The sequence below is a fragment of the Electrona antarctica genome (genome assembly GCF_951216825.1).
Source record: "Electrona antarctica genome assembly, chromosome: 12".
Taxonomy (NCBI): Eukaryota; Metazoa; Chordata; class Actinopteri; order Myctophiformes; family Myctophidae; genus Electrona; species Electrona antarctica.
In genome coordinates this window covers 4,505,426-4,526,461 of record NC_136793.1, presented here as the reverse complement: position 1 = coordinate 4,526,461, position 21,036 = coordinate 4,505,426, and the positions used below count along the sequence as shown (strand labels likewise).

The following is a 21,036-nucleotide window of genomic DNA, read 5'->3' as shown; positions in this document are numbered from 1 at the left end:
AGTCTGTAGAAAATAAATTGGATGTAATGTAACTTTACTTATGATGAAACGGCGGTGGCTCAGGGGTAGAGTGGCTGGATGGCAACCGTGAGGTTGCCAGTTCGAACCCGGGCTCCCCCAGAGTTACTGTCGAAGTGTCCTTGAGCAAGACACTGAACCCCGATGTGCTAGTTGGTGCCTTGCATGGTTTCCGCTGCCATCGGTGTATGAATGTGTGTGTGAATGGGTGAATGTAATGCACAATCTCTGTAAAGCGCCTTGGATAAAGGCGCTATATAAATGCACCATTTACCATTTACTTACTTACTCACTCCTCTTCGTCCCCTATGGACCATAAGGCTCCAATGAGCGCTCTCCATTGCATCCGATCCCTGGCAGCATGGTGCTCTCCCCTCCTCCCCAGGACAGGTTCATCTGGTCCAGCTCCTGCGTCACAGTTCTGCGCCAGGTGGTCTTGGGCCTCCCAGGTTTTCTTTTGCCTGGTGGTGTCCATCGTAAGGCCACCTTTGTGATGCAGTCCTAGCCATCTCAGGCGTCTGTGTGTAATGTCCTTTGTAATTGTGGCAGTTCACTGTGCCACTGACACTGAATTGAACTTTATATATATATTATTTGATGCTTGATTCAAGTTGATTGATAATTGGTTTACTCCATTGCAGGGAGCAACTATCAGCTGTGGGGTGTGGGGAACATACCAACAGTATGAGGGTTTGTTTAGAGTTTATCGTTGTGTATATAATGTGTGGAATATTAACACTTTAAATGTGTGTATATGAAATGTGATGTCTCTGGACATTGAGTAACAGGGGAAATTGTGGAATCAATTTAGGGTTGGTATGGTCCGTGGGAGGGGCTTAGCCTATATAAGTAGGGAGACTTCCCACTGCCAGTCAGTCAGAGCCTTCTCTGCATCCAAGGTCTCTGTCTGACAGTTTTCTCCAACTTTTGGCTGTTCTTCCTACATGTGCTTTATATTTTCGGCAAACACTACCCACACTATAGGGCAAAGTGTGACAGTAATGCTCCGGCTCCCTGTTTGTTTGTACAGTTCATTGTTTGATATTTTATACGGCCAAAAGATCTGACATATACGTCTGAGGCATCTGTTGTGGAACACTTCTATTCTCCTAGTGTCTGTTTTGACCACTCTCCAGCTCTCAGAACCATACAGCAGAACAGACTTGACATTGCTGTTGTAGAGGAGCATCTTCGTTTTAAGGCTATATTGTTTTGATCTCCAGATGGATTGGAGTTGGGAGAAGGCACCCTGAGCCTTTCCCAGCCTTGCTTTGATGTCTTTTGATGCCCCACTGTCCGATAAGGCTGATAAGGCTGCCCAGATAAGTGAAATCTTCCACAAACTCAATGTAACTTTGCAGTCTCGAAAATACTGGAAAACTAATAAGTCAAAGCCTGTCTAGATACAGTAGCTGCTTAGAAGAAAAAAAAACAACCATGCTGCAACGCGTTGTGAGCTTGTAGATCTGCTATTTTCAGCATGCAACCAAGTGTAAAATGTCTTATACTGGATCTCTTGTCCACTAGTCCCTTCCTAACATTTTAGTCTAGTTTTTAATTTGTTGACGAAATTGTCAATATATATTTAGCCTCAGTTTTAGTCATCATAGTTTAGTTTCATATCGTTTCCATTTAGTTTTAGTCATCATAGTTTAGTTTAGTTTAGTTTCATAGTTTAGTTTCATATCGTTTCCATTTAGTTTTAGTTTCATAGTTTAGTTTAGTTTCATAGTTTAGTTTCATATCGTTTCCATTTAGTTTTAGTTTCATAGTTTAGTTTAGTTTCATAGTTTAGTTTCATATCGTTTCCATTTAGTTTTCGTCAGTGAAAAAAGGTAGTCGACGAGCATGTTTCGTCATAGTATTAGTGGATGAAATCAACGCTGCACAGCAGCACCTCCTCCGAGGACTTTTAGAGCTACAAGCAACACTTTCTGCTGCTCTCAGTATGTGTTGCAGTTAGACCAGTGGCCTACTGAAGGGGTTCTCAACCCGTGGGTCGCGACCCCCCGGGGGGGTCGCCAAATTATTTTCAAAAAATAAAAGATTTTTTTTTTTCTCAACTGAATGGCTGGAAAGTGGAAATGAAGAGTTTACATATAGTACACATAGTACATGCATACACCTTCCCTAATGATTATATCTGGTTTCAGTATTTATTTATGGTGTATTGTCTCTATTATTAAGGTTATTGTAGCAGTCAATTTATATTGGGGGTCGGCACATCATTTTATGCACATCATTTGTGCATAAAACGGCTGCATTGTTCCTGAGTATATAGGCCACTGTATTCAGTATTTAAGTCCGACGTCATTTTGTAGTGGTCCAAGTGGCACCAGCTCCCGTCCGAATCTCATTGTAAATAGAATATCTAAACACGTGAATCTTTTTACAATGATGTTATTTTTCAGAAAGGAAGCCATTGAGGGTTAAAATGGGTCTTAATGCTTCCAACTCAAGTAGAATTATTAATGTTTTGTGTCCATGACAAAAACAATGACAAAAAAAAGATATGATGTGGAGACAATAAAGACTATTATTAGGGACCAAGAAGTCACGCAGTGACTTTGGTCACTCTTTGTTTTTGTGTTTATTTTTCTTCTTCTCCTTCTTCTTCTTCCGCCAAAAATAGCTGCAGTCGGTTTTCGCGAAACGCGGTAATCTGGTAGAGGGCCATGCCAAACGGTGAATATGCGAAGCCCAAGACGATTGGCCAAATGGTGGCGCTATAGCGCTCAATTGAAAATGCTAACTTTGAACGTGCATAGCTCATGAACCGTTTGACCGTTGGCAATGGAACTTTGATACCCAAATGCGTAACCTCATGCTGAACAACTTTCGTGTTCTGACTTTTGACCTCTGACCTTTAGATCACCCGCCATTTTGAATTATATGATCAGTACTTTATTTTATTCTCCTTCTGCCAAAAATAGCTGTTCTGACTGAACCGTGCAGTCGGTTTGCGCAAAACTTGTCAACATGATAGAGGACCATGCCAAACGGTGACTATGTGAAGCCCATCATGATTGGCCAAATGGTGGCGCTATAGCACTCAATTGATGCAAAACTTGCAAAACTTGCAAACTTTGAACGTGCATATCTCATGAACCGTTTGACCGTTGGCAATGACACTTTGATACACATATGTGTCTCCTCATGCCGAACAACTTCCAAGTTCTGACTTTTGACCTCTGACCTTTAGATCACCCGCCATTTTGAATTATTTGAAAAACAGTTCAAATGTAACTCCTCCCAGAATCTTTGCTCAAAATGCACGAAAACTTCTACACGTGAACTTTGGACCTATACGGACAAATAATCGTAGCACATTTTTGTTAAGTGAAAAAATGAAGTTTTTATGAGCCAATGAAAATTGCTGTTTTGTGAAAATTATTCTTCTGCCTCTAATACACACACATGCTTATGTCACTTTACTATGCGAAGCCCATCACGATTGGCCAAATGGTGGCGCTATAGCACTCAATTGATGCAAAACTTGCAAACTTGCAAACTTTGAACGTGCATATCTCATGAACCGTTTGACCGTTGGCAATGACACTTTGATACACATATGTGTCTCCTCATGCCGAACAACTTTCGTGTTCTGACTTTTGACCTCTGACCTTTAGATCACCCGCCATTTTGAATTATATGAAAAACAGTTCAAATGTAACTCCTCCCAGAATCTTTGCTCAAAATGCACGAAAACTTCTACACGTGAACTTTGGACCTATACGGACAAATAATCGTAGCACATTTTTTCTAAGTGAAAAAATTAAGTTTTTATGAGCCAATGAAAATTGCGCGCGCACGCACACACACACACACACACACACACACACACACACACTAAAGTTTGAGTACTTATGCTGAACAAACACTGAATGATTTTCCTGTTAACAATGGAGTAACTGATTGTCTCCATGTAGCTCAGTCAGTCGAGCTCTTGCCCTTGGACCGCAAGGTTGTGTGTTCAAATCCAGCTACTGACAACTCAGCTTGTCAGTCTTATTTGAACATATTGTTGAACGCCCTGTGGGCTATATCAGTGAGATCAATAACTTTAAAGACTGGTGTTATAATAGCCACCTTATGTTAAACACCACAAAAACTAAAGAGATGATCTTCAATCCAAATCCATGGTTATGAACGATTGTCTGCCTAACACACACACGCATGCAGCCACGCACGCATGCACGCACGCACGCACGCACGCACGCACGCACGCACGCACACACACACACACACACACACACAAAGAGAAGTTTGCACGCACGCACGCACGCACGCACGCACGCACGCACGCACGCGCACACACACACACAAAGATAAGTTTGTACGCACGCACGCACGCACGCACGCACGCAGGCAGGCAGGCAGGCAGGCAGGCAGGCAGGCAGGCAGGCACACACACACACACACACACACACACACTTTAACTGTGCGTGAAAACACACTGTAGTAATGGATAAAGACATGCCCAAAATGAGGACACACCTTCTTGTTACCAAATCACTGAATGGTTTTACTGTTTACAATGTAGTCACTGATTGTCTCTGTGTAGGTCAGTCAGTAGAGCTCCCGCCTTCGGTCCACAAGGTTGCGAGTTCAAATCCCGGTACCGACAACTCAGCTCGTCGGTCTCATTTGTGCATTGTTCTTCTTCTATCTTGGTCCCGCTTTATCGCTGCTTGCAGCTATATTTATCATTATTATTGAAGGTGGTAAAATATTTCAGGGGCATATTTAGAATGTTTGCAGGCTTGAGTACGTTGAATCTAGTTTGCATTAATGAGGATTTAGTTGACACAATGAAATAAAATGGCGATAGTATTCCGTGTGGGGCAGACGGCCTGACACAGCCAGATTTGGGAGAGCAGCAGCTTTGTTGTTGCGAGGAAAGCGGTAAAATGAGACTTTCGTGGTAGTTTTCGTCTCAGCTAAAATACTGAATGGAGGTCCATGTATGACATGCCCAAATATGGAGTCCAGGCCAATCCATGGCGCCGGTATACTCCATACTGTAGTGTATGGGAAGTCATCTTTTGGAGTTCCACCGATCTGACCGACTTCACACTATGCACGTTGCGCCCCCTGCGGTTCCCCAAGATACTCTGGTGGCACACTAGTTCGCACGCACGCACGCACGCACGCACGCACGCACGCAGAGCTTCTGTGAATTCATAGAAGGATTATTCAGAACAAAAATGATTTGACTCTTTTGTACCCAAGATGTAGCAATACAGAAAGCTTGAACAAGTGAGTCAGGGAAATAGAAAGTAGAGGACTAGTCCTTTTTAAAAAGGAACACGCTCAATGAGTGAGTGATGATGACTGATGTGATCTGAGCTGAGCCACATGAGGTGAATGGGCTGCAAACAGGTGAAGAATGTGAGAAATGTCAGGCGTTGAACTGATGCTAAGAACTCTCATTTGGCACGCTGTAACAGAACAACACGCTGTAACAGAAACCCTAACAGCTTGTGATGCCTGACAATGTATTATTCCTCTTGGGGACGGAGCACTAGGAAAGCAGCATGTCCTCCAGCCCTGTGGAAATCGTGGAAACAATGTCGTGCGTCGATTATTTTTATTTCCCTTGCAAATTTGCTTCATTAAAGATGTATTGTGTATAGTGACAAGAGACATCAAAGGGGATGCTTTTCGCCAACAGTCCTTTGAGGACTATAGTGTTGGGCGTATTTCTGAGTATATGGATGGTATCAGGATGAAACAGAAGCTGTTGTAAGAACAAGATGAGTGTGACAATCCAACACTGCACAGCTGCGAGCTTGTAGATCTGTTACTGTATTTGCACCGAATGTTGGCATATTTATTGCAGAATGTCCACCCATTTTAACACTATAGGGTTCATGTGGTTCATGTGGCCGTAGTCTGAAAACCCACCTCTTCAGACTCCATGCACCATGGCCCGTAGCACTTGCCCTAGCCTAGCCCCTTAGATAGCACTTTATTTAGACTTAGATGGTATTTTGAACAGACTTATAGCTTGTTACGTAGACAGCTCTAGAATTGCATTTTATGTAGTCATAGCACTTTATAGACAGTACACATGTATAATATATAATATAGTATAGTATGTATAGTTTACATAGATACTCCACTGTTACGTTCTTAGTTTACGCATGATTCATGATAACTACTTTTTATATATGTGATATATGCCATGCTTTTGTTATTGCTTAATGTAAGTCGCTCTGGATTAAGAGCGACTGCTAAATGCCTAAATTGTAAATTGTGGTTAAGCTGCGTCTGTCTTTCGTTCTAGGTCATCTGACTGTTATATTATTGTTTCATTAGAGTCGCCATCCTGACACACCAGCCGTCACAATACTAAATCGATCCCACTGTAGAGGTTGCAGTTTACCTTTTATTTTATAATGGCTGACATAATAGCCTTGCAGCCGAGAATCCAGCACAGATGCTTTGCAACGGATGGCGAGCGCAGAGCGCTTGTTTTCCTTCCGAGCCCCGGCCGATAAGCCCCTATAAGGCCCCGTTTGGACTGCAGTCAAATCCAGCCACGTCCGATTTTATTTCTCAAATCCGGTCAATTTGGCGCCGACTGTTCACAGTTCACACTGCATCTGCAAAGTGACCAGATGGGATCTGTCACAGATCTCTGTGTGTTCAGACAGATTTTCCCGTTTACACTGCCGGCCAAATTATGGCAGTAAGTATGTTATACTTTAGCTATTGAAAAATAGCAGATCTACAAGCTCGTAGTGCGCCACCGAGTGGCTTGTAGGTCTGCTATTTTTGAAAAATCGTGAAAATGCGGCACAAATCTTTGAATATATATTCTTTCAGAGGACTTTTTTTATTTTGACGTCAGGCCTAAATGGGATATACAGCTTTAATGTTTGTTTGTTCAAACAGCCTAGCGGTCCGGCCACCCATAGGCTCCTAATACGTCGCTGGTTCGAGTCCCATTCCTGACAAACAGTGCTGTATGTCACTCCTGTCGGTCTCCACTTAACCCATTTTGACCTGAGATCAGATTCTAAAAATGTCTTCTACATCCTGACAGTTTTCTGAAAAAGCTATGTTTCTATGTCAGTCGTTCTTCGATTTTTCAAAAATAGCAGACCTACAAGCTCATAGCGCGCCACTCGGTGGTGCGCTACGAGATTGTAGGTCTGCTATTTTTCAATAGCTAAAGCATAACATAATGCTAACACCAAAAGGGGTTCCCGCCCAAAATGGGATACTTTATATCAGTAAAGGTAAAAAGCGCCCCCCCCCCCCAAAAAAAAGAAAAATAATATGATGTGAACAGCATGTTACTTTAATATCCTATGTGTGCGTGTGCGACTGTGTGTGTGTGTGTGTGTGTGTGTGTGTGTGTGTGCGTGTGCGTGTGCGACTGTGTGTGTGTGCGTGTGCGACTGTGTGTATGTGTGTGTGTGTGCGTGTGCGACTGTGTGTATGTGTGTGTGTGTGTGTGTGCGTGTGCGACTGTGTTTATGTGTGTGTGTGTGTGTGTGTGCGTGTGCGACTGTGTGTATGTGTGTGTGTGTGTTTGCTTGTCCACCACAGAGATCCGCGAGGCCTTCAAAGTGTTTGACCGCGACGGGAACGGCTTCATCTCCAAGCAGGAGCTGGGCATGGCCATGAGGTCCCTGGGCTACATGCCCAACGAGGTGGAGCTGGAGGTCATCATCCAGAGACTGGACATGGACGGTCAGAGAGGCACGCACGCACGCACGCACGCACGCACGCACGCACGCACGCATGCACGCACGCACGCACGCACGCACGCACGCACGCACGCACGCACGCACACGCAAAGTACTCACATTTTCATCTCTTTACTGGCACACACCAAAAAGGAGCGTTCCTTTTTGATGTGTGCCAATAAAGTGATGCACCGAATATTCGGCCGCAGAAAATATTCGGCAGAAAATGGCTAAAAATGCATTTTCGGCCTATTCGGTTTCGGCCCGAATAGGCAGAAAATATACCACCGAATAGTGTATGCAATTAATGCATTCAAAAGAGCTGAATAAATGTTTTATGGACCCATAATAGTTATTATTTAAGTTAAGTTTTGCCATAACCATTTCTTTTGCCATAAATCAGGTAGCTTTAAGGTACGGCCATGGTAGCAAAAAAGATATATAATATTAATCTAATATTCGGTTTTCGGCCAACTGTTCCCTATATTCGGTATTCGGTTTCGGCTAAGAATTTCCCTTTCGGTGCATCCCTAGTGCCAATGAAGAGATGGGAATGTGAGTACTTTGTCCGCCATTTATTGAAGATTTGGATGTGCTATACTTTTTTTTTTAATGCCTACTTTTTGATGTACATAATACTGGATTTGGGTTCAGCGCTCCACTGAAACCCATTTGATGCGCAACCTCTTTTTTCTCATATTGATTGATTGATTGAAGCATTTATTAACAGTTTGCAGAATGGGTACATTTCACATGAAAGCACAACTCAATAAAAAGGCTGTTACTGTGGACGACACACTGATAAAGCATTACACTTGTGATGGATATATTATAGACATGGACACATATATATCAATCAGTTGATATATTATTAAACAGCTAGGTGCATAGACTGCACACAAGAGGAGAGCGTAAGTTGAGACAGCTGTTTTTCTATACAATGCAATCTGTGGCAACTGGCTCACGGTAAGATCCTTTGAGATTATGCTTAGTTATTTACAACTAGGCTTGAAGAAACAGAGGGGGTAATTAAACCCCACAGGGGTCTGCGTGAACTCCTTGCCCTAGATGCATCCATAAGATAACAGCTGCATGGCATACCTTAGGTCAAGCTCTGCTCTGCTCTATCTGTCTGTCCTGTCTGTCATGAATGCAACGTATCTTTGTCAAATATGCATCTAGAGTCAAGAATACAGTCTAACTATTTCATTGCAGGTGTTAAATAATGTTCTGTATATTTTATATGGTACATTCATTCTTATTGGTATAGTTTCATCTGTTGCTAAGTTCTCATAGGGAACCTTGCATGACAGTCCTGGCTCACTGATTGGCCAGTAAGTAAGGATACTTCTGAGTCCCACCCTCATGAGAGGGGGGGGAGTTTTAAACTTGCATTAGTATATAGACTACATGTTTTCGTTCCTAGTGTGTGCTCACACGTGTGTCTGCTGATTCGACCAAGTAGATCCTTGTGTGACTCCATCGTGGGCCATTTGTTCCCATGACTGCCTTGTAACTGAGTGTATTTTGGTCATTAAAACTTGATACAAAACTATAGACTGGAGAACTGTTTTCGCCGAGACTTCTGTTTCCCGTCTGCTCCACACAGCCGTTCGCACAGTACAGACGCTGTTTTCAGATACATCAGATGGTGTCCGAAATCCGTTGTCATTGGACATTTTTTATGTGCCAGACAAACAGAACCGGCGGCTTTTTTATTCAGTCTAATTCGAGGTGGGGGGTTTTTGTGAGCAACGACGGGGACGTGTGATCCAGCGTTCAGTGCGTCTACATGGAGATGGAGGCCTTCGCCGGCTACAGGCTGCCTCACGACCCTGCCCTGCGAGAGGATGGACAGGAGCGGTCGCATCGACGGCGGGGAGACGGTGAGCGGTGTGCGGCTGCGGTTGGCGGGGACCATCGTCTTTGCATCAGCGCGCTGGACGACGAGGTGATGGGACGCAGCGCAGCGCGGCGGCGGGGACCCCATGGTTCCCCGGGGGAGAGGCGACCACTCGACGCATGGCGTGGCGGTGGTTTTCACTTTCCTTGGCCGACTGACCGACACAAGCTGAGGGCCTTGCAGTCGTCATACGCGGCGTCTGTGATGGTGTTACGCAACGGCCTTTTTCTTCCCAACTCTGATGAGTTCTGAGTTGGGAGGGGGGAGATGAGATGATGATGAGGACTGCGAAAACAGTGTGAACTTTTTCACAACTTGATCCGTGGCCTGGCGAACATTGAGGTAACGGAATGCAGCATACAGAAGATTTTCCTTTGTCCATATATCAGAGGCGAAGATGAACTTTCCTTCTCTCTGATTACAAATCGTGTGTCGCGTTTGTTTTCAACATGAATTAATAGGCATTATGTTGGTGTATGTTTTTGTCGTATAATTAGATAAGTTGAGTCATGAGTAGCCTACTTATGAAACAATTAGGTAATTTCCTCGAGACGTGTAGAGAATATTAGTTAAATATTGCTTAAACTCTGGCCTGTTAATGTATTTTTATCTTTTCTTATTACTGTTTAGCTGGTTAACAAGGGTCCAGCGTCATTTATTATGTACTACCCTAGTAGAGCAGAGTTTTATTCAAAGCATTATAACGTATATGTTATTGCATGTCCTAAATTTCCTGAAAGCGGCAACGTCTGTTAAATGTCAGTTATTATTTGTACTAATCATTTGACCATTATTCTTTGTTTGGGATTAGGTATTTGTCAGAAAAATGATTTGAATTACAGACAGCTGAGTTATCGAGGTGTAAAGGGGATTTTTACTGTGGTTTTTAAGCTAAAATGTAGTTTTTTATATGTTGTGTTTATTTTTTTATGTTTTAGCCTAAGATTAAAGTAACACAGAGAGAGTCCTAAAAGCACATCGAGGATGAAATGTAATGTAATGTAATCATTTATGACAAGCTGTAATCTTAAATGTCTGTAAACAATTTTGGGGAAGGTCCTACTGTAATGCTGCTGTTTCTGATGTCTTGAATGTACCGTCCAGCTGAGGATCAAGGGGGGTGGTAAGAATTATGATTCCATATTTTAGTATGACAGTCTTTTGGACGGTCATAAGGGGGGTTATGATGAATCTGGAATTCATAATTCACATTAATATAGTCTGCTTCAGCTAAAGTGTAAACCTGGATCTTTGTCTCTCATTGAGAGAGTGACATGACATGTTTAGACAGGATGCCTGCATGGGCACTGCAGGAGGGACCCTAAAGATCTGGCTTGCTGATAGTAAACGGCCAGGCCTGCAGGACACCTACTGTTCTGTGCTTGCTTCCTGGTGACCATATATGGAGACAATTTAGGCATGTTTGACCACTTTAGACTTAAGGGGGGTTGGGACCACCTTTGCATTCTTCCTTTGATGTCTCTGTCTTTAAGGTTGTCACTAAAATGTATGCATATTTCTGTTGACACCCTACACTCATGTAAACTGCTTAAAAGGTTGACCAAGATGGGACTCTTTGTCAGTCGGGCGCGAGCCTTGTGGATGCACGTCAGGCCATCTCTGGCTGGCGTGAGCTTTAACCTGTATGCATTGCTGCGCTGTGTACTTGTGAAATAAACAACATCATCTCGGATCTGCTTCTGCTGTCTGCCGTGTGTCACAACTTTTCTCCGGGGCTCTCATGGTTCAGATACATCAGATGATGCCGAGACCCGGTTCGCCCAGAAGTCCTGTGTGTTGACGGTTCTGTTTGGGTAAGCATATTTATCCTTTTTACCGTCGGCACGAGGGGCTTGGCGTGAGTACGTATCATACCTTTAGATGGAGACTGTGCTGTGCTACGTGTGGCTGTGGACGGGATGTTTTGGTCTCTGCGCAGTTTTTCTGTCTGCTCAGCGGCAACGCATTTTCATTCATCATATTTTATTTTTTCTGTAAACGCCAGGCGAGCTAGTCATAAACTTGTCTTTATCCCTTTATCTTTCATTTTTTACGACAATTAAGTTGAAACTAGTTTTTGTAATGTTCCGCCGTCAAAGTGGCGGTTCATTATAAAAACATATACCTGGCCAAACGTGCAGAAGATATGGCGTAGCCATATAGAACAATACCTTTGCTTCCTGTGGGGGAGCGTGGATTCTGATATGCCTTATAGGTTAAAGCGATTTCAAACGGCACACGTTTTTCGGGGAACCGGTGGGGTTGTGGATAGTAGCATGCGAGCAGACTACACAGTTGCCGCAGTGCTGTTCTGGCCCCGCTGGGAGTTCCGGAAGGCGCGCGCGGTTTGCGAGCGTTTTTCATGACCACGTTCTATTTGCGTGGCGGTCCTCGTATTACATGGGATGCACAATATTTGGACGGTTTTGTGCATTCCTGAGGGCTAGCCGAAAGTGTTTAGTGGGAAAACTGAGGCCCCACGTTATTGGGTGTATGGAATAGGAATCTGAAATTTTGGATATTAATATTAATATTTATTAATATTATTCTTCTGAGATTGTCTGGATTACGCACGACCCAGTAAGACGAGCCGGCGGGCGTATTGCAAAACAGGGATTTTGTGACGTATATATATATACGATGCTAAAGGTGCGCGCACTGCTGTGTACGTGTGTTTTTTTGCTTACATTGCTGCTGGGGAAATGTGCCTGCATTTATGGTGATTGTTTGGTTATGATCACTTTGCGCTGGCACTATTTCCTCCTGGCGGTGACATGTGGAAGAACACGGGTGTACGTTTAAATGTTTTACACCTTCGTATAAGTGGGGGTGGGGGGTCTCTGCTCGACGGGGTATGGGGTCCTTTGTTTAAGAAAAGTACAGGGGCTTTTGCTGAAACATCGCGTGGGATGTGATGGCAGAGTCGTATTTCCTTTGTTCTGTGGACAAGGGTCTGGACAGGTAAAGTATGGCGATGTTATGTTGTTGCTACACTTTTGCCAATGATTTGTCGTCAGCGTACTGCTTTCCACGTTTGGGCGTATTGTTTTGGGGGAGTGGGTAACCTATATGAGGAGCAAGTGTTTCCAGGAATCGGATCTTTTTTCGCTTTTTTAAATGTTTCTGCATTACTAAACGTGCGTCTTACATTCGATTAGGTTACGCTTTGCTTTTCATTGTGTTTATGGTTGCTCTTCCTGTGAGGCCTGAGTGGGACGTGCAGCGTGCTGATTTATTTTTGCTGTTTGTATCATTTGGGTGACGCTCATATTGGATGTGCTCATCTTGTTGTTAATATCTCTTCGTGGCCATTTTGGTTTTCCCAGTGGCATTGCGGCTCTTTGAGTACTGGCTATCCGGCGGCCGTACTGTCTTTGTTCCCGTTCGGGAGCGTTTCTTTATTTTTTACAGTCTCCTCATACTTCCGGTGTGTGAGCGGGTTTGTTCTGGGTTGGCTAGGGGCGTGGTTTTTGTTCTTTCTGTCAGCAACTACTGCTCCCTTGTGCCGTTCCGTGCGCGTGCGTGTGCGTGCACTCCTCTCTTTCGCTCCCGTTTTCCTTGGGAAATTATGACGTTTCCTTTGGAGTGGATCAGTTTTATTTCTGATTTAATCGACGTTATTGGGGTTACGTGACCGCATGTGTTCTGGTGCTGCCATGGGTCGTTTGACTCGTTTCCTCTGTCTTTGGCTTGACAAACTAGCCTTTTGATGCGTGTATGTGCGTGCCTGGGGCTGTGGGTGTCTGTGTATGTCTGTCCGTATGGGTGATTGGATGTTTTATGGGTGGCTTATACCTGTGGTGATGCCCGGTGCTTTGGCACTGTTCTTATGGTGGACAGAATCCTGTCTATCTTTCCAGAATCCTGTCTATCTTTCCTATATGTGGCTGAGGCTGCATGTTATTGATACATGGAGAAGTTTCATGTCTCAAATGGGGGGAGGTGTCGTTAGAATTTTTATTGATTTAAGGCATTGCAATATGTCTGTATACGAAATACGAGGGTTAAAAATGGTTTTAGATTACTCTTTATGTGTGCTTTTGTGGATGTTGTCTGTCTGTGTTGGGTATTCATTGATGGAACAAAACAGTCTAGAGGCCTCTAGGATGTTCATTTTCTGGCTGGACCAGAGAACGAATTCTGTTGGGTTTTGATAATGTTGTTTATTCACTTGGACGGCATGTGTATGGGCACATATTTAGACGTGGTCTGGATCTGTTTGTTTGAAAATTGTATTTTGAATACGAAAAGATGAGTAGGCTACATTTTTGTGTCATTCTTTTCTACATATTATTTTTATTCAACCCGGGTGAAAATAATTGCTAGAATGACTATTATGATCAGACCATTTTTGAGTTGAGTGGTGCGGTCTTGAATGTGTACTGAATGGGTGTTGGGCTGTGCAACAATTTTCGCCAGCCAGGAGACATGCATAGCTCTGCACAGTAAGGATGGCTTCACCGACAAACAAAAGTTTGGTTCAGTTAGGCCATGCAGTATAGTCTATTTTTTGATGAATTGAACAATGGTGGACCCTCTTGTAAGCTGTCCACTCACAGTTAGCGGCCTTTGGGTTGAGTTTGTGCTTGAAGGGTACTGTAATTCTGCAAACTGTTGATAAATATTTCAATCAATCAATTATCTTTAAGACTCAAACGGCTGGTTGCATTAATTGACAAGAGGCTAGCTGTGGAGTCACTAAAGATGGCCTAAGATAACAATCTGTTAAAGCTTACAATAGCTGTGAGTTCATCCTGTCATATAACAGACAGGGACCTTTTATTACTTAGGAATGCTCTCGGAATAGACCACCTGTGGTGACGTGTTGACTGAGGCAACGGAGGGTCAACACACATACACACACACAAGATGGGACAGAGTACAGTGGACTGATTCCTTGTCCTTCTACCTTGTCCCATGGGTGAAGTTATACGTGTGTGTGTGAAGTGGTTATGTTTGAAGAGTTGGAAAATAGTACTACTGAACCGTGGTAGTGATTTGAATCAACTCTGTATGAGAGTGTATACAGGCAAGGGAACTTCTCATTGAAAAAAGGCATAGCAATGGTAGACTTGTCTACGGTTGATCTTTTTTATTTTGGTGGTGGATATGGTTTGGTACACCTTGAGTGTCAGAAGAAACGTACAGTATGTTTGCCAGGCCATATGAAGCTTGAGTTTGGGGTAGGCACCAGCCAGGGGTTTCAATGAGAAGGTCACACAAGCCTGAGAGTGTTTGTGGTGTGAATGATATCACGAGAATTGATTGAGAATAATGTATGTGTGAGTGAATGAATGATTGAATGTACTTCATACTAGACTTACTTCAAAAAGGTTCTAGCTATGTCCGGTGAAATATTGCTAGTAGAAGCCATTCTAAGAGTGATAGTTAAATGAGCGAATACATACAGAGCTACGTGTGAGGAATTGCAATGACAATTTTAGCATGCTCTGACGGAATGTGCTTTTAGGGAAAGAGGGGGAGAGAGCTAAAATCCCTTCCTTACACCCTCAATAAATAACCCTCAATAAATAAGTTTCAGAAGGAGGGGGGATCGCTATCGCCCTGAATCAACACTATGTTTCAGGTGAAGAGAGCTTTAGGGCTATCTCCTCTCCTTTGTTTTAAAAAGACCCACTGTGAGCTGTGAGCAAATTTATTGGGGGGCTATTTACAGTAAACAGATGGCTACCCCTGTTCAAAGATCTTTACTATAGTTAGGTTTATTACATCCTTTCTGTAGTAAGATGACATTCAGCATACCAGCTGACAAATATTTTTTATATGTTTTGACCACTAAATGGCATATTGTTACAATGTTTCCTTCATCTCTTTCTGAGAGATCTTTCATGTCACCTTACTGTGACATGTGGTTGAAATTTCATTTGAGGGTTACTGTGAGGGGGGTTGAGGGGCAATGTATTTCATGTGTAGGATGTACCAGTCATTTCCACAACATAGTGGGTTCTTTGTCCTTATGTTGACAAACGTCAATCTGTAATCCGTTCGTGGGCACGTCTTGTGCAAATATACAATAGTAACAACAGAGTGAGTCGTCATTTGGCGACCAGGTTATATTATCTTTGGGCCTTGTAGTTGTTCTCTTCTGTTACTGATGATTTCGGAATCAGGGGATATGACTACAACTCCCTTTAACTCAAATGTTTGCAGGATACAGATACACATGTCTATTAAATCTGTTATTAATTATAAATACCATTTCTGTGGCTGTACTCGACAGTTTACATTTTTATAAAGTTAATCTGTTGTTAGGATGGATTGATCGTAGGTTAATTGTTTCCTTTTTCAGGTGATAAGTAGTAACATTTTCAGTTTTTATTTCTTTCAGTTGCATGCGTGGTGGACAATACATGGGTGAGTATTGGAACGGCCTTCTCTTTGACAAAGTTTTTGTCTTAATTTTGAACAACTGGTAGGAATATTCCCAGGTGTTTGGTGTGTATACTTGAATTTATAGTGTACATTTTTTAGGAGGCCGGTCAATACTCTATTCATGATATAGCCTACCACGTTTTTTGTAACACATTTTTGGCCCGTAATTATAGTTAGTTTTTTAAAACCCCTTCTCACGATTTTCTTTTTAAAAGTAAAACCATTTGGTAGTCCATTTGGATATACGTGAGTTTTAGTGTAGGGAGTTTGCCCCATCTTTTGTTTTCGAGTTCTATTAACCTGCATGGGTGATGGTGCATGACTGTTACATGACTAGACGTTGTTCTGCCAGTTTCAACTCACAGGGTAACCTTGTCTTGAAACATTCAGTGTGTGACATGTTCTAACAATTTGTTTGGTTTGTATTGTTTATTGTTGACTTAGTTTAAGTTTAAAGGGGGGCTATTGTGGGTACTAATACACAGTAGGATTTTTGGGAAGTCACTGCATTTGTGATTTTCCGGTTAATGACACCCTTTTCACTACACTATGTTATAGGAGGATATTTGAGTTTTATAATAGGTTAATTTGGTTTCTGTCTCTGAACACCTAAATTTCGTTGCTTTTGTTTCCGCCTGTGGATACATATTTTTGTAACTATTCGTGTGAATTGTATATAGCTATACAGTTCACGGTGTACATGCTTCCTGTGATAACCGCGTTAATAACTGGTTTTCAGGTTGACCATTGTGAATCAGTGTGTTTCCTTTAGGGTTTTGACAACTAATATATGGGGTAATTTTGCATCACAGGGGGGTTATTTTTGGACAATTGTGGGTGCTTATAGTAGCGATAGAAGTGACTATAATTGTAATTCAATATTCTCTGACCTTAAGGTGTGCCCGTATACCACTCCAGTATGAGTGGGTCACATACACACGCAAGCTCCTCCCAACCAAATGGACTGATGGCCGAATTAACTTCAATTTTGGTTGAATGGGACTCTAAATGGGACTTATGGGGCCCTTCTGGCCCATGGCCACAGGATAGCGTATTTTCTCCAGTTGTCATCAATGCCTTGAACGTACGAATACAGGACTATAGACTGGTCCTGGAGCATAGGGTTAGGGCAGAACGAAGGTTGATGGATCTCTTTCTCCAAAGAGGACAGGAAATGTGTGAGGCTTATGCCCAATGTCATGTTGATGGGTCACCAGTACAGAACACCCTGTCCACATCCGTTGATGGGTCACCAGTACAGAACACCCTGTCCACATCCGTTGATGGGTCACCAGTACAGAACACCCTGTCCACATCCGTTGATGGGTCACCGGTACAGGACACCCTGTCCACATCCGTTGATGGGTCCCCAGTACAGGACACCCTGTCCACATCCGTTCGCTCTCCTGATGGAGGAGCCTGCGTTTTTGATGCACGTGACTTAGATTTTTCTAGCCCCGATCCGGATGACGCATCAACGATCGCGGTGCCACAACGACCGGACGGCGGAAGTGGTGGACTGATTCTGGGAGGGGGTCCTGAGGCCACGGACGTGTGGATGGTAAAGCAACGGAATCGTAAGGATGTTCGCCCTTCTGATGATTTCTCTCCTTCTGATGTTGTTTTCTCTCCTTTGGATGCTACAGAACCTCCGCTGACATTTGTTAGACGTGCGTACCAGGCAATGGCGGATGTCGCTGGGTGTCACCCACCCAGCGTCTGGGCCGAGTTTCTTCTGAGAGAGAAAATTGAACAAGGCCTGCCTGAGGGTGTGCAGACCGACTTGAAGACTGTGATAGGACTGGCTGTTATGTCATCTGCCATGTATGAGGATTACATCGTTCATTATGTCAGCTTGTTTCGTGATAAGATAGTCTCCCAGCAGCGTGAGGATGAGGAGACGATAAGGCAGTTGCATAAGAGACAGTTACAATGTTTTCAACAGGAATTAGCACATGGTCCACCATTTTCAATTCATCAGAACATGAACACAAAATAACTAAACCCATACTTTATTTCATTTAGGTTATAAATTTCTACTTTTTTTTGCGTCTATATTTGTATCACTTGTCTTTGGCTGCCTTAAATGTAAAGCTGTTGTGCATGAAATGTGGACAAATGTGTATACAAATCAACATTTTGGCAGGTGATGGCCTGGTGGACTTTGAGGAATTTGTAACTCTCCTCGGCCCGAAGCTGACGGCGGCCAACATGCCAGATAAATTCAACGGCATCGACTACGACTCCATCTTCTGGAAGGTAATCATTACTCAGTCTCTGACACAAAGGACAGCCGCGTAGTAAACTGACAAGCACCGGAGCATCCTTTTTAAGCACATCTACAAGGCAGAACGTTGTCGAACTGACACACGGCCAAATGGGAAGTTGCCTCCCACAATGCGTTTTGAGGAGCCATGTCCTCTGTCCCCATTATAACTAACCGTGATATCCCTAACCTCACCTAATGGTCAGAATAATGGGATGTCGGGATTGTGAGCGGACGGAAGCCTTTTTGGAAGCCTTTCGCGGAAAGGTTTTGTGACGTGCATGTGACAGTATAGTGATACAATGATAATGGATTTATTTTATTATAACGCTTTTCTAAAACAATGCTATAAAGTGCTTCACAAACATTTAAAGGAGCATTCAGTGATTTGGATGATTTGGAAAAAAAACCCCGGTAACAAGATGTGCACGCACTACAGTGGGGGGGGACACACGCGACAGGCCAACAGCACACACACAAAGGCCCGCCCCTGCTCGATCATGATTGGCGGAAGGCCCATCTCTATCCTGATTGGATGAAGGCTGGGCCACCTAGCCAAAAACGACCCCCAGGGGTTAACTGTGGACAAGGGAGGAACTCCTTATATGGTCAGCACACTCTATAGTAGGGAGGATTATCACGACAAAACAAAAAAATAAGTGATATTTGAATTAAGTGAAATCACTGAATATACCTTTAACCCATTTTGGGCGGGAACCCCTTTTGGTGTTAGCATTATGTTATGCTTTAGCTATTGAAAAATAGCAGATCTACAAGCTCATAGCGCGCCACCGAGTGGCGCGCTACGAGCTTGTAGGTCTGCTATTTTTGAAAAATCGAAGAACGACTGACATAGAAACATAGCTTTTTCAGAAAACTGTCAGGATGTAGAAGACATTTATAGAATCTGATCTCAGGTCAAAACATCTAGCCCTGGTCCAGTGCGTTAGCGAGTCTCTGACTAGAACGCCCTGCCAGGAAGGCCTCTGCTGCACAGGAGTAAAAACCAAGTCCACTGCAGTGCGAGGGGTTCAACTTGACCAAAGATAAACTAAACCACTTATAGCTGCTCACCGAAACAAAGCCTGTTTGTTTTGTGTTTGTGAAAGTCTATTCTCCAGGCTGGGAATTAAGCCTCTCTCAGCACTCCAGCTTCTCTGCATTTAAACACTTTTGGGGCATGAAATAAAATTAGATATTTATCTAATCTATAATTTTTAGAGCGCCAGCTACAGATCTGGCCAACATAAATTCTCCCTCTGTTTTATCTTATGCCCAAAACGTATATTATGCAGAGAAGCTGTGCTGCTGAGCCTGGAGAATATAGACTTTCACCAACAAACAAAACAGGCTTTGTTTCGATGAGCAGCTATAAGTGGTTTAGTTTAACTTTGGTCAAGTTGGACCCCTCGTGCGGCAGTGGGTTCTTTTTTTACCCGTGTGTAGCGGATCGCTTTCCTGGCGGGTACAGGCTTTAGTTTCGACATACTATTGGTCCGACAATGACAACCTAACTCAAACCCTAACCTCACCATAACCGCGAGCATGTTCGCCAACCTTAACGCATGTTCGCCAACCTTAACGCATGTTCGCCAACCTTAACGCATGTTCGCCAACCTTAACGCATGTTCGCCAACCTTAACGCATGTTCTCCAACCTTAACGCATGTTCGCCAACCTTAACGCATGTTCTCCAACCTTAACGCATGTTCACCAACCTTAACGCATGTTCGCCAACCTTAACGCATGTTCTCCAACCTTAACGCATGTTCGCCAACCTTAACGCATGTTCGCCAACCTTAACGCATGTTCGCCAACCTTAACGCATGTTCGCCAACCTTAACGCATGTTCGCCAACCTTAACGCATGTTCTCCAACCTTAACGCATGTTCGCCAACCTTAACGCATGTTCGCCAACCTTAACGCATGTTCTCCAACCTTAACGCATGTTCACCAACCTTAACGCATGTTCGCCAACCTTAACGCATGTTCTCCAACCTTAACGCATGTTCGCCAACCTTAACGCATGTTCTCCAACCTTAACGCATGTTCGCCAACCTTAACGCATGTTCGCCAACCTTAACGCATGTTCTCCAACCTTAACGCATGTTCTCCAACCTTAACGCATGTTCGCCAACCTTAACGCATGTTCTCCAACCTTAACGCATGTTCGCCAACCTTAACGCATGTTCTCCAACCTTAACGCATGTTCTCCAACCTTAACGCATGTTCTCCAACCTTAACGCATGTTCGCCAACCTTAACGCATGTTCTCCAACCTTAACGCATGTTCGCCAACCTTAACGCATGTTCGCCAACCTTAACGCATGTTCGCCAACCTTAACGCATGTTCGCCAACCTTAACGCATGTTCTCCAACCTTAACGCATGTTCGCCAACCTTAACGCATGTTCGCCAACCTTAACGCATGTTCTCCAACCTTAACGCATGTTCACCAACCTTAACGCATGTTCGCCAACCTTAACGCATGTTCTCCAACCTTAACGCATGTTCGCCAACCTTAACGCATGTTCACCAACCTTAACGCATGTTCGCCAACCTTAACGCATGTTCTCCAACCTTAACGCATGTTCGCCAACCTTAACGCATGTTCTCCAACCTTAACGCATGTTCGCCAACCTTAACGCATGTTCGCCAACCTTAACGCATGTTCTCCAACCTTAACGCATGTTCGCCAACCTTAACGCATGTTCGCCAACCTTAACGCATGTTCGCCAACCTTAACGCATGTTCGCCAA

The 21,036-nt window shown here is 43.5% G+C and overlaps 1 protein-coding gene across 2 annotated transcripts in view; it reads left to right on the top strand.

Annotated features, from left to right (window-relative positions):
* Positions 1-21,036, top strand: part of cabp7a (calcium binding protein 7a) — a 123,350-nt gene that overhangs the window by 88,208 nt on the left and 14,106 nt on the right. Inside the window, exons 1-3 of one of the 2 annotated variants that reach the window (XM_079517164.1) lie at positions 1,058-1,344; positions 7,579-7,722; positions 18,161-18,273. In XM_079517164.1, coding sequence (XP_079373290.1) covers positions 1,293-1,344; positions 7,579-7,722; positions 18,161-18,273 — 309 coding nt within the window. In that variant the 5' untranslated portion in view covers positions 1,058-1,292. Of the gene's footprint in view, positions 1-1,057; positions 1,345-7,578; positions 7,723-18,160; positions 18,274-21,036 lie in introns of those variants that run through there. The other variant, XM_079517163.1, reaches the window with a different exon arrangement.